At 63.0% G+C, this 13,920-nt stretch overlaps 1 protein-coding gene across 3 annotated transcripts in view; it reads right to left on the bottom strand.

The window, feature by feature from the left end:
• The window catches only part of CACNA1H (calcium voltage-gated channel subunit alpha1 H), a 63,826-nt gene that overhangs the window by 22,912 nt on the left and 26,994 nt on the right, over positions 1–13,920 (bottom strand). For 2 of the 3 annotated variants that reach the window (XM_045570352.1, XM_045570353.1), the window contains exons 3-7: positions 2,648–2,759; positions 2,394–2,527; positions 1,988–2,085; positions 728–887; positions 140–458 (exon numbers count right to left, since the gene is read on the bottom strand). In XM_045570352.1, the coding sequence (XP_045426308.1) occupies positions 140–458; positions 728–887; positions 1,988–2,085; positions 2,394–2,527; positions 2,648–2,759 (823 nt within the window). Of the gene's footprint in view, positions 1–139; positions 459–727; positions 888–1,987; positions 2,086–2,393; positions 2,528–2,647; positions 2,774–13,920 lie in introns of all 3 variants that reach the window. The other variant, XM_045570354.1, reaches the window with a different exon arrangement.

The following is a 13,920-nucleotide window of genomic DNA, read 5'->3' as shown; positions in this document are numbered from 1 at the left end:
TTCCCTTACGGTCCCGGCTGTGGGGGCGGGAGGGCAAACTGGCCCTGCCTAGGCACCCCCTCCCCATGGCAGGCTCAGCCCCCAACATGACGGGGGGAAACCGAGGCAAGGAGCCACGCCGTCGCGGGCCGGCGCCCACCTGGAAGATGGCGATCCAGGCGTAGCCGATGTTGTCGAAGTTGATGGCGCCGTTGTGGGGGTTGGAGTCGCCGGAGCGGCAGACGTTGTAGTACTGGTTCCAGTTGATGCAGGCGTTGCGGCCGGCGCCGCCCGCGCCCTCGGCCTGCAGCTGCCCGTAGGCCTCCCAGCCCAGCGTGCACTCCACGCGCAGCTCCCGGCGGCTGGGGATGTGCGAGCACTTCTGCATGCCGTTGTCCCGGCGCGAGGAGCAGATGAAGGGGTTCTCGTCCCCCTCCTCCGTCTGGTAGTACGGCCGCAGGAAGGTGAGGTTGTTGTTCCTGGGGGCAGGCGGCCCGGTGAGGGGCGCGGGGACAGAGGGGCGGACCGGGAGGGGGCGGGGGAGAGGGAGGTGGGGGTGGACAGTGGGAGGACACAAAGAAACAGTGAGAGAAGGGGACGGGGGAGCAAATGATAGAGAGAGAAAGACAAACAGGAAATGAGAGACAATCACAGACATAAGAATAAGGAGAGGAGATACAGAGACCCAGGTCCAGGCCGGAGGTCCTCAGGGAGGGGTGCGCCCCCTGGGGGCGGGGCGGGCTCGCACCTGACGAAGGCGCTGTCCAGGAAGCAGCGGTTGCGCAGCAGGCCGGCCCACAGCTGGACGCCCACGATGCCGAAGATGAAGAAGACGAAGAAGCAGAGCAGCAGCACGTTTCCCAGCATGGGCAGCGTGTCCAGCAGCAGTGTGACCAGGATGCGCATGCCTGCGGGGCGCGAGCGGGCGTCGTCGGCATGGGGACCCACGGAGGGACCCGCCCCCCAGCCCCTCCGAGGCCTCCCGCTGTTCCCCATGGTGTGGGCTCTGCCGGGCCGCCCCGCCCCCGCACGTCCAGCGGGCCCCGGGGGGCGATGGCGCCTCTGGGTCAGGCCCACATCCAGGGGAGCAAGGCTGCCGGCCGGGACCGAGCCCCTGAAGGCCCCAGAACCGGCCATCCGCCAGCGGGAACAGCAGCCATGGGGACCCCCAGCAACGTGGGCTTGGTCTGCCTGCACGCCTGGGAGCCCAGGGGTCTGGCCTCCGGCACAGGCTGGAGAGCTGCCTTCCCGTCCCTCTGGGAGCCACGATGGGCAGAGCCCAGCACTGGGACGAGGCCCCGACCCACCTGCCCTTGGGCGGAGTGGACAGCCCAGGGGGAGGGAGCAGCGCCCTGAGGGAACGTGGCTTCCCGGGGAGGGCTGCAGGACAGGTCCTAACGGCCAGGGCTGGGGTGCCGAGGCCACCAGGTAGCCAGCGAGGCTGTGTGCACAGCTGCATGGTACACACAGACCCCCCTTTCCCCCTACATACGCACACACAACCTGACAGCCACACGGGCACCGCCCCCTAAATGCAGCCACTGCACTGAACACTCCGAAGACAGAAAAGCCCCACCCCCACCCCCACCCCCACGGGGGCAGATGACCCAGGAGGACAGGCCATCTTCCCGGCACATGGCTGCGGAACTTCCTAGCAGCCTCTCCACACGTCCCTGACGGGCCATGGGCCTCTGGCAGAGCTCGACGGCGAGAGCCGCAGCACACCGACAGCACGCCTCCCCCAGCACCACCCTCAGTGCTGCGCAGATGAGGAGTCAGGGCCCCCACGGCCGGCCACCAACCCCGCCCCCCGCCCCCCGCCCGCCCCCATGTGGCCCAGGGCCGCCCTGCCCTTCCCAGAGCAACCGTGGCAAATGCTCAGGGCCCCGAGGCCCTCCTCCCCCAACGCTGGGGCCAGAATGCCCAGAACCCAAAGCGGCACCATGGCATGTGGTCCTGTGTCCCCGTGGGCCCCGCAGAGCCCTCAGCGGAGCGGGCGGTCACTTACTGGGCACGCGGTTGATGGCGCGGAGCGGCCGCAGCACCCGTACCGTCCGGATGGCCGAGAGGCTCACGTTGTGTCCGTCCAGGGAGTACTCCATCATGCTGGGGGAGGGCAGGGGGAGGGGGTTCAGGTGGCGGGCAGGTGACCCCGAGGCGGGAGGAGCACGGCTCCGAGTCACCGCTGGGCACTCCTTGCCCTCCTGGGCGTCCCAGGACAGGTGCCAGCCCTGGCAGAGGCCCCTCTGGCTTCGCACCTCCGACCAGGCTGCACCTGAACCCCGCCAGGGGGCACCTGCTTCACGCCTCTTCCTGGGGGACCTGCGATCGGGGTGGGGGTTCCCCGCCAGGCGTGGCCAGGCCAGGGGCCGCTTGGGCGCTCCGGGGCTGGGCGTGGGCGGGGGGAGCTGTACCCCGCCATGACGATGAAGAAGTCCAGCCTGTTCCACGTGTCGCCCAGGTAGCACTTCTGCCCGAACAGCCCCAGGGCCACCATCTTGATGACCATCTCCACCGCGAAGAAGGCGAAGATGAAGTCGTCGAAGGCCTGGCGGGAGGAGGGTCTGAGAGCGGGGCCTGCGCTCTCCACACCCGGGACGGCGCGTCCCCAGGGGTCTCTCACGGCCAGCGGGCCGGCCCGGCCCAGCCCCCGCCCGCCCGGGCCCACCTCCAGGATGATGCAGCGCTCCGAGCGGCACTTGACGTCCTCGCACGGCCGGAACATGCCCAGGGTGACGCAGTTGAGCATGATGACCAGCATGCTGACGTGCTCGAACCACGTGGGCGCAGGCGGCTGGGTTAAGGGTCAATGAAGGAGGCTGGTAGATAGCCACGGGGTGCGGGGGGAGGAGCTGGACCCCAGGACCTGCCCTCCACCCGCTGCCAGGGTACCAAGCCCTCCACACCCCTGCACCCACCCCGCCATCTGCGTGTTAAGGGACGGAGCCCTGACACCAATCTCAGATACCACTGTCTGAACCCCCGTGCACAGAGGAGAAACTGAGGCACAGACGAGGGCTCCAGGTGGAAGCTGGAGACCACCTGCCGCCCCCCCACCAGGTCTCTCCCAACCAAACAGGTGACACACACAGGGGAGCATCTCACAGGCACTGCCCAGCCTAGACTAAGAGCCGCCTCTCCAGGGCCCTGCACTGGCCCCATCCCCGCCCCCCCAGGTGACTCCAGCAGTTGGAGGAGGAGGCGAGCTTTGGGGCAGAGCGGTGACTGGGCCTGGAGGATCTGCAGCCCTACTGTGTGTCTGGATAAAGGGTGATGGGATGTGGATTAAGGCCAAAGGAGGGAGAACATCCCCTGTATCCTCCTGACCCCCACCAGCCAGTCGGTCCTGAGAGCAAAAGCCGCCTTGGAGGGCCACGTCCAGGAGCACTTCCTGCTGGCAGGTAGGAAGCCAGCCCAGGGCAGGGCCTGAGGGTGCTAAGCCGGCAGCAGGTACTGCATCCCAAGTACTGTGTGTACGCCGGTCCTCAGTAAGAACTCAGCTCTTTCCGGGAGTGGCCACCAGATGGCACCCTGGCTTCATGCAGGCCTTAGTGTGGGGGCCGGGCCACTCAGCGACTGCCTAGGGCAGGACTGCACCCCACACCTGCACCAGTTGGTTCATCAGGAAAAGGGGAGCCCTGTGGCAAGCCAGCCATGTCAGGTAGGAGGGAAGGGCCACCAGGATGGGGGGCCATGACTGTGTGTGGGGTCCCTAGCGGAACTCTGTGGACACAGGCAGTGACCCTTTATGGCCGGGAGGGCCCCAGGACTTTGGGGGGGGATTCATGCATCCCCCACGCCATCCCAGGTCAGGATCCCCTCCCACCGGGAGCCACACCCACTCTGAGGCGGGCTTGCCAGCCTGCCCTGCTCAGGCTACAGAGACGCTGGGCAGGGTGCATGGGAGCTTGGAAAACACCACTTATCAGCAAGTAGCTCTGGGAAATCCAAGGCTGAGGCCCTCAGGGTCCCCCCTCCCCCACCCGGCCTGTGGGGGCTGCACGGGGGTGACGGCTGCAGCACGACCTTCAGATCTGTTCCCCTTCCCACGTTCCTGTGATGCTACGTCTCATGGATCAAGGAGGTGGGTAAGACAGCAGGACCCCTGCCTGGCACATGGCTGTGCTCCATAAGGCAGCCCTGAGCACCCACCCTGGGCCGAGCTATGTGGTGGCCCTGGGGCCGGGAGTGCTCCATGCAGCCCCACCTTCAAGGGGCTCCAATCCCACGGTGACCAACTGGCGAGGGCTGTTCTGAGATGGGACCGTGGAGGGCACAGGGTCTGTGGAGGCCCCTGTATTTACAGGTGGACGGGCTCAGCGATGAGAAGCAGGAGGTCACACCCTGTGTGCCCCTCCTTTGTGGGACTCTGGAAGCCAGTCTCGACCCCGCTTCCCCCAGCCTCTGGGACGGGGCGGGGGTAGGGCGACCGTGGACGCCGGCAGGCCCTGGCCCACAGCGTGACGTGCAGCGTGGCACAGAGCCGCCGAGGTAATTACACGTTCCCACCGAGCGCGCCATAATTACACTTAATGGGTTCAGCCGTAACAAGTGCCTTTGCTGTGATTTGACTGGGGAAAAACAGAAATTGGTGTCCTGCTAGGGCAGCACGGAGGGCCGCGTGGGACCTGGCCCCGGGGGACCCGCTGAGAGGTCTGGCGGGCGACTGCACCGCCTGGGCCAGCAGGGCCTGCAGACGAGCCCGGGAGGCCAGCCTGCTGTGTGTGTGTGTGTGTGTGTGTGTGTGTGTGTGTGTCTGTGTGTGTGTGTGTGTGTGTGTGTCTGTGGGTGGGGGTGGGGAAGAGAGCGCTGCAGCTGAAACCTGCACCCAATACCCACGTCACACCTACTGTGCGCCAGAATGGCTCCGTCTCCGATCTTGAGGAACCCACGAGGTGCGGCCCCACAGCACAGACTGGATGCTGAGCCCACCCACGGGAGCTGGCCCTCGGGCACGGGGCAAGGATGGGAGGGGCAGACACAAGAATTGACTGATCCGGGGGATTCTTGCAGGAACCGGTTCTGGACCCTGGAGCTGGTGGTGGTAGAGCTGAGGAGCTCAGTCCTCAATAGAGTGGAGGGGATGAGTCCAAAGCTGGTCCGGGCCCATGAGAGGCTGCTCGGGTCAGGGGGTAGGAAGCCCCACTCCCCGGCAGGAACTACAACCCAGGACCCCGGCAACTTGCGAAGACAGCCATCCTGGAGTCCCCGGGTCTACATCTTTTCAAACCTCTGACAAGCAGAGCTCCCACTGTACCTCCCTGCCCAGGGCATCCCCTGAGAGCTCAGGACAATCAGCCATGGTGACCGTGACCCGGGACCCAGCAGGGAGGCCATCAACACAGGCTCATCTGAGAAGCGGAGACACCACCACAGTGGCTGGAAGAACCAACCCAGTCAGCACACCCCAGGCACCCAGAACGTTCTCCATCCATCCCTGCAAGCTCTCACCCTTTGGGGGGCTACTATCCTTGTGATACACCCCTACCCCCTACCCTCATCACCCCAAACACACATCAAGACCCCAGGGTCCTGAGCTTGGGCCCTGAGACCCTGCCTTGGTCTGTGTGCAGGTGCACACGCCTGTGCTTGGCTCTTTTGAGAGAAACACCATGGAGCCACCTGCCCTCCTGCCTTGGGGACAGCCAGCACTGCGAGGGCTCCCTCTGCCTCCTGCATGCACACGAGCCAACCTCCACACGTCACGGCCGCCCCCTCGGCACGTCTTGGTGGGTGGCTGAGGACATGCAGTGCCAACTGGACACTCATCACACGAAGCGCAGTGACTTCCAGAAGCTTAATTACACAGATGGATTTTCTGGGTTTTAATTAAAAAAAAAAAAATCCTTTAGGTTTTGAACCAAGTGTTGCAAATTAGAATCAATTTCTGCTGTGCGTCCAAAAAAGCCAGACTGAAGCATGGTCGGGAGGCAGAGGCCGTGCTGGCCTGGGGAGGGCGTCCTCCAGCTGCCTGGGTCCTGGGTCCACAGCTGAGTGAGACAGTCTCTCCCAGGGGCTGTGCAGCCAGGGAGGCTCTGCCCTAGCCTGGAAGCCTCAAGAAGGGCAGTGAGGCCCTGACCCCAGTCCCCTGTCTACCTTGGGCCCAGTTCCTTAGACCTCGCTGATTATCCCTTTTGCAAACAGAGGTGAGGGAGACCACAGGGACCTCCCCCAGCCAAACAGGCCCCTGGTGTACAGCTTGGCAGGGAGGGGCCTGGAGTGACTCTCCCCAGGAGAAGTGCTACCCCTCAAACCATGGCTCCGAAGTACCCCAGATAACCCACCCCACCCACAGTGGCAGGCCCCCTCAGCCAGGAGGAGGTTTGCTCAGGGGGCGGGTCAGGCAGTGGTCGCTGTCCGTGGTGCTGAAGTGGCCCTGTGCTGGGCATGCTCTGGGCTGGGAGGGACACCGCTCACGCAGGCTTTACCGGAAACCACCGCATCCATAGCCCTTCCCCATTCCTGGACCCCCGGCTGGCTAAGATAAGCATGCCAAAGGCCTTTCTGCAGGTGGCGCTGGCTCACAAATGCCTTCTTGAGCATGTGCATGAGCATGTGCCTAGGGCTTGCCCTGTTGCGTGCAAAGCCCAAAGCCCACATTGGTCATTGCCTGGTGGAAATGTCCAGGAAGTGGGGGCAACACTTGGGGCTGCTGGGAGCATGCGTGGTAGCCAGGAGAAGGGGCTTGTGGTCGCTCAGGGCATGTCAGGGGCTGTCAGCCCCTCACCAGCAACAGCAGGGGACCCTGACATTGGCTCTCATCAATTACAGTGGCCTCCAGGGTCCTGGGACAGGGCAGGGGTGCCCAGGGAGGCCTGCCTGGTGCAGGACAGTGTGGACCACAGGGTGGTCCTGACCCTGAATCAAATCCTCACTGTTAACAGGCAGCATCCGCCACGCCTGCCCAGAACCAGCGGCTTCTCACACTACCCGGCTCTGAGTTGGGGAAGAGACACACCAAGGAATCCATCCAAATTCTCTTCTGTGAGGCGTCCCGTAGGCTCCAAGCCCCCCTTTCTGTCCCTCATCCTGACAAATGCCACCCTGCCCCTCCATGATGGCCCCAGACACACGGAGGGAGGAGACCCGGCATTCCCCCCCCCCCCCCAAGAGGATACTGGGTGGCAGGCTGTCCTGTTGGCAGGACCAAGGTCAGGACAGGGGAGATCCTTTCATCTGAGGGACACAGGCAGGTAAGCGGGCATTCCTCACTAAGATGTGGTTCCCACCTCAGGGCCACAGACAAAACAGGGAACACCGTGGTGCAAGGGCTGTGGCCCCCAGGCCTGGCTGCTGCCTGGCCCCCCAGGGTAAGAGCGGGCTGTGTAGGTGCAAGGCCCCCAGGCCGGCTCCCTGCCAGGCTGTGATGAGATCACGCAGACACTCTGGGTCAGGGAGGAGAAGGTACCAGCTGCCCAAGCCTGCCCTACACTGCCCGCCGCTCCTCCCCAGAGCAATCTGCTCAGCCAGCTAAGCTCCATTAGGCAGAATCTACAACAGCCTGGCGTGAGCTCCTGAGCCCCTGAGGGCACCAGGGCATGCAATGGGAAGAAGGGGGAGTGCAGGGAGGGGCAGCCCGGAGCCTGCCACTCAGGACACCCCAACCAGGCCACACTGGCTCCTTTCCGACTGCCTGTACCTACAGCAACCCCCTACCCTTCCTCACTCCACTGCCAGAGCCTCCTGGCTGGGCACCCCCCTCCCCACCCACCCCCTCCCTGCACTGCCGAGAGGGGTGGCTCTAGACCAGTAGTTTCCAAAGTGGGGCACTTGCCCCACAGGGAGCAATTTGAGAATGAGTTATTAACAGCGAGTATTTTGCATTTCTTATGGTTCTAGGGGCCATATATATATATATATATATATATATATATAGTGACATATTTACGCATTTCAGTTCTCTATTACGTTTTGAGACTTGGCTATTTTTTTTTTTTTCCAAATCACTTCATATTATTATTTTTCAAACAATTTCTTAGTGATTTCCTCCTCAGTGCTTCAACTGTCCTTTCATTCTTTCATTTTTCTCTGTCATGATGCCATGGTCTTTGGAGGCGTGTTTAGACCATGCTCATGGCCTTTTAGGCTTCCTCCCTGTGAACAGGCGTTCACTTTTGGAACATTAAGAATTGTATGTCACGGGGAGTGGGGCATCGGGATTTCAGAGATGCTTAGGTGAGGCGCGGCCAAGAAAAGGTTGGGAACCATTGCTCTAGGCCGTCCCTACCGGGCAGGCGGAGGGCCTCGGGCTGGTGGCGCAGAGACACTGACCACGTGTGCGGCTGCCATCACGGGGAGTAGCCTCCAACCCCGACCAGACTCAGATCTTGGGTCTTCCCATGTGGTGTGGACAAGGGGCCCGGCCGGCAGAGAGCTCTGAGGACAAGCTGCAAAGGATGGACGTCCGGTAGGTCCAGGGCATCCAGGCTCATGCACGCCTGCTCCCAGACACACCGCGGGGGCCTGAGGCCCCAGCTCCCGGGCCAAACGCTCCCTGCTGAGCGTGGACTCCAGGTGGGCGAAACCCTCCCTGCCCCACGGCTCTGCATGGGGGGCCTGCCACCCCCCTGCCTGCCATCGTTTCTCCCACCCCGTTCATCCTCAGGGGCATTCAACCTTGGGCTTTTCAATTTGCTTTGAGAGGAAAAACCTGTTTACTCCTGGGAGAAAGCTCCCCCTGCAGAAATAAACGACCCTGGGCCCCTGGAGAGGGAACGTGAACTGAGCCCACACGGGTGAGAGGGTCAGCAGGGCTGGAGCGAGAAGGGCAGCTCCCGGGGCCCAAAAAGGTGCCCCACCCGAGACCCCAAGGCGGCTGCAGACTCGGGGGCTCAGTGGGCAGCACTCAGTGGAAGGACTCCGAGAACTAGCCCTTCTCAGAGAGCAGAACAGCTTCCTGAACCCCCACCCTGTCGGCCCCGGACCACACACACGTCCACTGAGAACCAAGGCAGTGCCAGGGAATCATTGAGGCTCCGGGACCAGCCACCGAAGTCCCCCTGGCCAGGGCGCAGGCCCGGCAAGCCAGGCAGCACTGTTGGTTACCTTTCGAGATTAAAACATGTCAGAACGTGTCTGTTGCCAGATGTATCCATGAGGCCACGGAGCACAGGCAGCTGGAGAGGAGGCACAGTGCTGCCCGCGTCAGCACAGAAATGAGTCCTGCGAGGATGGAGTGGAAGGGCCAGTGGTGGGAGAACAGGTGACCCCACTGATGAAAAGCCTCATTCGGGACAGCACCTCTCTAGAACACATTAACGTACGTGCGCTCAGGGTACAGGGAAGTTCTGGAAGACCTCCCTCAAACAGGGAGAACCATGGCTCATAGCGGAAAGGGGGTGAGAGAGGGGCTCAGGGAGGGAGTGGATTCAGGAGGAGTCAAGAGGCCACTTTTGCTCCATCCCCCCCGCGCCCCCCCCCCCCCCCCCCCCGCTGTCTGGGTGTCCCCACAGCGTTGCTGTGGGCTGCTTATGGTTACAAAAGTGAGGGGTCAGAAAGCCCAGCTGTGTGGCCTGGGGAACTGGTGGCGTAAGTGGGGTGCGGGGAGGATCCCTGCCTGTGGGCTCCCCTGGCACGCGGGGGCTCCCTGCCCACCCAGAGCAGGCACACTCAGCTCCCTGCCGTGGAGCAGCAGGCACAGCGCCTCAGCTGGTGACCCAGCGCTTCCAAGTTGCCACGGCAACAGACTCAAACCAGCCTCTTCCCTCGGCCAGGCGTCTGAACAGGGAGCGGAGACGTACACCGCTGACTGGCGAGGGGGGTCTCCCGGACTGGACCGGCCTCCCCACTGCAGGGATCCTGAAGAAGGCCTGGCGGGGCACCCCCAGACCCGGAACTAGGGCCCTGTGACGGCTCCCACCTTCTTTTTTTTTTTTTTTAATGTATAGAGAGCTAGAAACATCGATGAGAGAGAAGCATCGACCAGTTGCCTCTTGTACACCCCCTACTGGGGATGTGCCCACAACTAATGCCCTTGACCAGAATCGAACCTAGGACCTTTCAGTCCACAGGCTAATGCTCTATCCACTGAACCAAACCGGTTTCAGCGACTCCCACCTTCTTGCGGGCTTTTCTGAGCACCTTCAGGGAGCCAGCCTCAAGAAGGCAGACGGGATGGGTGACATCTGAGCTGGGCAGCAGGGCCCACTTGGGTGCATGCCATCTTCTAGGAGCTGTGCCCCCCCCAGCACACCCTGGGAGCCCCCAGCACCCCAGGGGCCTCCTGGTGGCCTCTTGACAACCAACCAGCCTTGGGTGATGCTGCTTGAAACCTGCCTCCCACGGGTGGGTCCAGGTGCCCGGGAAGGTGGGGTCCAGCAGCAGAGAGTCCAGTGCCGCTGGACCACCCCAGACCTCAATGGCCAGCAGCCAGGGTCAGGGGCTCAGGGGCGTGACAAGCAGCTGGGCTGCCGCTAATTCTCATCGGGCAGGGCTGAGTCTAGCCAACAGGGAGCCAGGCTCCGTGCGCCTTCAAAAGTGAAGCCGTGGCTGCAGGCAGCGAGCCGAGGTCATGCCACTTGGCAGCCCCCCTCTGACCCCAGAGTCAGGTGTGGTGCCCTAGCAGGTCCCAGGCTCCAGCCCTGCACCCCAGGGCCTCTCGGACCTCACCTCTCCTGCAGGTGACGCCCAAGGACTCAGCCCTGGCCGGAGCCTCAGGCGGGGGTCTGCTCCTGGTCTCAGGGACCCAGCCTGTGTGGCAATCTGGCGGAGGGCAGGGGGGGTCTCCATCCTTGAGACACTGAAAACCCGCTTTGGGCAGAGGGTGTGGACCCTACCTACTTCCTGGGGGGGGAGGGGGTTATCACCCATTCCCCACTGCCCGCCTCCATCTTGTCATCAGGGTGTCCAGGAAGAGCCCCTGAGACCTTAACATTTCTGCCCCAGTCTGGGGGCGCTGGCCCTCCTTGAAGCACTAGCACAGCCCCCAGGTTAGATGGTCCTTCCCCAGTGGCTGGGGACAATTATTCCATAGAGCTCTTGGTTAATTAATTAGTGAGGTAATTAATTATGCTCCAATGGCATTGATGGGGTCCAGCCCCGGGCAGGATGTTCAGGTGCCAATCTTGGGGCCGCTGGGCAGTGGCATAAAACATCCTCACCCACCTCCTCGAGTCCAGCACTCCCATTGGGTGGAAGTGACCCACAGCCTCCGTCACCCCCTCACAGGCCCACAGACCGCTGGTGAGGATGCCTGTGTAGCCGGGACCAGGGGGTTGAAACAAGGGGGCCCTGTGTGGCGGAGGAAACCCCAATGTAACTGTGCCCGGCGCACGGGGACCCCCTGGAGCTGGGAGGAGCCACACAAGGGGGCACGGTCATTTCTGTAGCTACCCCCCTCGGCTGCAGCCCAGTGTCTCATTTGGGGGTATGGAGATAGGCCACTGCCTGCAGGAACATGGGAGGGCCTCTGCCTCCAGAAGGCCACGCCAACCCCCTCTAACACAGGGGGCCCCAACCCAGGGCCCTGGGGGAAAGCAGGCATCTGTCTCCCAAGGCCGCAGGACAAAGCCCGCCACCTGGGCCCTCGGCCCGCTGTGCCAACCAGGCTCTGCCACGGCCCCCGGGGGACCCGCCTCATGAGTGACAGAAACCAGCCTGTGTGAGTGGACGGCGCCTTCAGAGCTCTCACAGCAGGCCCCGAGCACATCCTCAGTCCCGATGCCCGGACGGGTCCATGCCTCAACAAGGCCCTGCCCTCGCCGGGAGCTTTCTGGGCACAGGGCACCAGGTCCTCGCTTTCCAATCCCTGGTAACTGAAGTGGTGGCCAGGTTTTATATAAACTGGGATATTATCTCTGCAATCAATCTATCATTTCTGTTTCCTCCCTCCTACTTCCTTCCTCCCTTTCTTCCTTCCATGTGTCTGTCCATCATGTCCCATCCACCTCTCCATCTAGCTGGGCCAGTCCACAGTTCTAACCTCTGATGCCTCTGCAGGAAGCCCCAGGTCCAGTTCTGAGGACTTGGTCAGGGGACAGCGGGGTTCGTGTGAAACCAGGTGGCGCTGCTCCCTGGTGTGGCCTTGGACACGTCCCTGAAGGTGCCCGTGGCTCAGTCATCTTTCAGGCGCCGAGGGCAGGTCTGTCTCCAGCGCTCACACTACAGTGAGCACACACCACCTTGCAGTGACTTATCTGGACTCCCAAGCAAGCCTCCGAGGGCAGGGGCAGGAGGCCACTATTGAGGGAAGTTTCTCTTCTTCCCTGAAGCTGTTGCCATGACGACAAGATGCTGACTGCTGAGGAGGACCTGGCGCAGCCGGGAGGACAGAAGAGGGGCCCTGGGAGGGGGGTCCCCTAGCCCACCCTCCTCACTCTTCACCCAGAGCTCCAAGGCGAACCCCTGAGGCTCCGCCCCCTGCCAGCCTGCCCTCCGGGAAGCCATCGCCATAGGGTTTTCATTGAGGGAGAGGGCGGGGCCCAGAGGATGGCCTTGGTGTTTGAGAAAAAAGGGAGTCAGAGAGAGGGGGGCGGTGTCGGCTGGTCTGGCTGCAAGTAGGTTACTTTGAAGTTAGAAATTAAATGGTCACTAGATGCCCCACCAACCCACACATACAGGCTCTGCGCAGGGAAACCCCTGGGCTCTGCAGGCAGCTCCGGCAGGCTGCTCCTGCCCCTCTGAGCCACAGGATTGTTGTAGGGTGCCCTGACACTGTGGGCCCACCCCATGGTCATGACTGATGGGGGCAGCCGAGTGGGGTCCCCACCTGCAGGCTCTCTGCCCCCTGACTAGTGTGCACCCCACTGGCCTTTACCAGACCGTTCCCTCTGCTGTGAACCCCAACTTCCCTCCCAGCCCTCCCTCTGACTGCAGCCCTTCTCCCCATCCAGCCCGACCCACCGTGGCCTGGGCCTGCGTGACTCACGCGCACTCTCACACTTGCTCAGCTGGCCAGGGTGGGGAGCCAGCCGGCCAAACATGGAGCTGTTTGTTCTCCCCAGTGGCTCAGGGTCACGTGGGAGGAGTTGGGGGGGGGGGGGGGCTGGGCTGCCCCTGGGAGAGCACCTCCCCTGGGAAGCGGAGGGGCCGGGAGTCCACATACCTCGGGAGACACTCAGCGGGTCGCCCTACAGCGTGTGACGCCACTGCCCGACAGCCTTTCTCCTGGACCCCAGTGCGTGTTCTGAGCACTTCCCTGCCTGACCCCGGCCTGCACTGGACCCCCTCCCCAGGCCCCCCTTGGGAGTCCAGGCCCTCGGAACAGGGGGCTCTGCATACCTCTGGGTGGGCAGGACCTGGGTCTCTGGCTTCCCACAGCTTGGGGCGAGGCCCAGAGGCTGAGGCCTGCCTCTGGCCCAGCAGAGCCCGACACCTGGACACTGCCACCGCCCCACTCCGCCCATGCCATTACTGAGCTAATGGGGCAGTGCATGGTTCTCAGCCTGGCGGTGGTGTCTGTGCCCGTCTGCCACAGGAGGGAGGGGACCAGGCAGGCAGCCCCCTTGACTCAAGCAGGCAGGGCCCGGTGGTGGCAGGCGGGTAACACACGGAACCCAGAGCGAGCCTGTGTCCACAGCAAACGCACGTGCACCGGGCACCGGAGAGCGGCGTCCGGGTGTGCGTGCACTGCCTGCTCCGGCAGGCCTTGCACACCCCACACACATGCCGCTGAGCGGGACTGTCTGTGCGTGTGCACACACTCACCCACGTACAACACACACAGCCGCAGGATGCACTGTCACACGGGCACATACGTGTGCTCACACACACGCTGAGGTGCGCAGCTTCAAAGCGCTGACCTTACGAGGGGGTGGGAGGTCGGCCTTCCCGGGGAAGGAGAGCCCCACCCCCAGGACGACCGTGGAGCCCAGCATATGCCCACAGCCCCCCTCTCCGCACAGCTCTAAAGACCACGCTAATTAGGAGGAGTGCTGATGTCTCCGCTCAGAGCTCTTAATAAAGATCTTGATTTGAAGGTTTTTTGTGTTTTTTTTCCAAGGC

The sequence above is a fragment of the Pipistrellus kuhlii genome, unplaced genomic scaffold, assembly GCF_014108245.1.
Source record: "Pipistrellus kuhlii isolate mPipKuh1 unplaced genomic scaffold, mPipKuh1.p scaffold_m20_p_31, whole genome shotgun sequence".
In the NCBI taxonomy this organism is placed as follows: Eukaryota; Metazoa; Chordata; class Mammalia; order Chiroptera; family Vespertilionidae; genus Pipistrellus; species Pipistrellus kuhlii.
The sequence above is the reverse complement of the archived record's forward strand: the minus strand, read 5'-3'. Positions and strand labels throughout refer to the sequence as shown.